This window comes from Buceros rhinoceros, unplaced genomic scaffold (assembly GCF_000710305.1).
Source record: "Buceros rhinoceros silvestris isolate BGI_N320 unplaced genomic scaffold, ASM71030v1 scaffold35787, whole genome shotgun sequence".
Taxonomy (NCBI): domain Eukaryota; kingdom Metazoa; phylum Chordata; class Aves; order Bucerotiformes; family Bucerotidae; genus Buceros; species Buceros rhinoceros.
In genome coordinates, this window is record NW_010423350.1 from 1,249 (window position 1) to 2,065 (window position 817).

The 817-nt window shown below is 64.0% G+C and overlaps 1 protein-coding gene across 1 annotated transcript in view; it reads left to right on the top strand.

Annotated features, from left to right (window-relative positions):
* Positions 1 to 817, top strand: part of RNF115 (ring finger protein 115) — a gene marked incomplete at its 3' end in the record, with an annotated part of 4,791 nt that overhangs the window by 1,167 nt on the left and 2,807 nt on the right. Inside the window, exon 2 of the mRNA XM_010140396.1 lies at positions 640 to 800. Coding sequence (XP_010138698.1) covers positions 640 to 800 — 161 coding nt within the window. The remainder of the gene's footprint in view (positions 1 to 639; positions 801 to 817) is intronic.

Below are 817 nucleotides of genomic sequence, written 5' to 3' on the forward strand. Positions count from 1 at the left end.
AATAGATTTAAAGCTCTGGAGCTCTGCCCGGAACCCCCAGCAGCTCCCGATTCGGGTCCCTGCTGCTCCTCGGGCTGGCGCAGGGTCAGGGGGCTGGTGGGGCTTTGCCCCAGCAGCAGCAGGTGGGGCCTGGGGGTGCTTTACTGGTGTGGACAGACCCCCCAGCACAGCGAGACCTCCCAGGATTTGCCGCTTCGTGCTGCTCTGTCCTGCCGCATCGGCTGCGCTCAACCAGACATGAATCCTCCTTCTCGGGGCCACTCTCGGTTCTTCTGGCCACATCGTCTTGTGGCCGGTGGCTGAGAGGACCCCGAGCCCTCGGTGAGCCCCTGGATGTGGGTCTGGGGGTCCAGCACGATCCCTCCCCCAGCCCCAGCCCGTGGGGGGACACCTTCACGTAGGCAGTGTCGGGACCTGTGCGTAGCAGGGAAGAGCCGCCGTGGGGGGCTGCTGCCTCTCATTAGTCTGGGCTATAATTAAGCGTCTTTACCAACCTGACTTTTTTCAGGTTGCCATGGTAACCGTAGGAATCTGCTCAGTCGAGGTGGCCTCCCCAGCCCCCGCGTCGGCAGCGGAGTCCCGGGGCTTAGTGACGGAGCCGCACGTGGTTTTGTGTCTCCCCTTTTCTCCCCGCTTCAGCTTTGGGACCATTTGGACCACACAATGTTCTTTCCCGACTTCAGACCCTTCCTGAGCAGCAGCTCGCTGGACCAGGACAGCAGGGACAACGAGAGGGGCCACCAAGCCCACGCCGACCTCTGGGGCCCAAGCCGGCCCCCGCGGTTGCCCATGACGCGGAGGTACAGGTCCCCGGGCA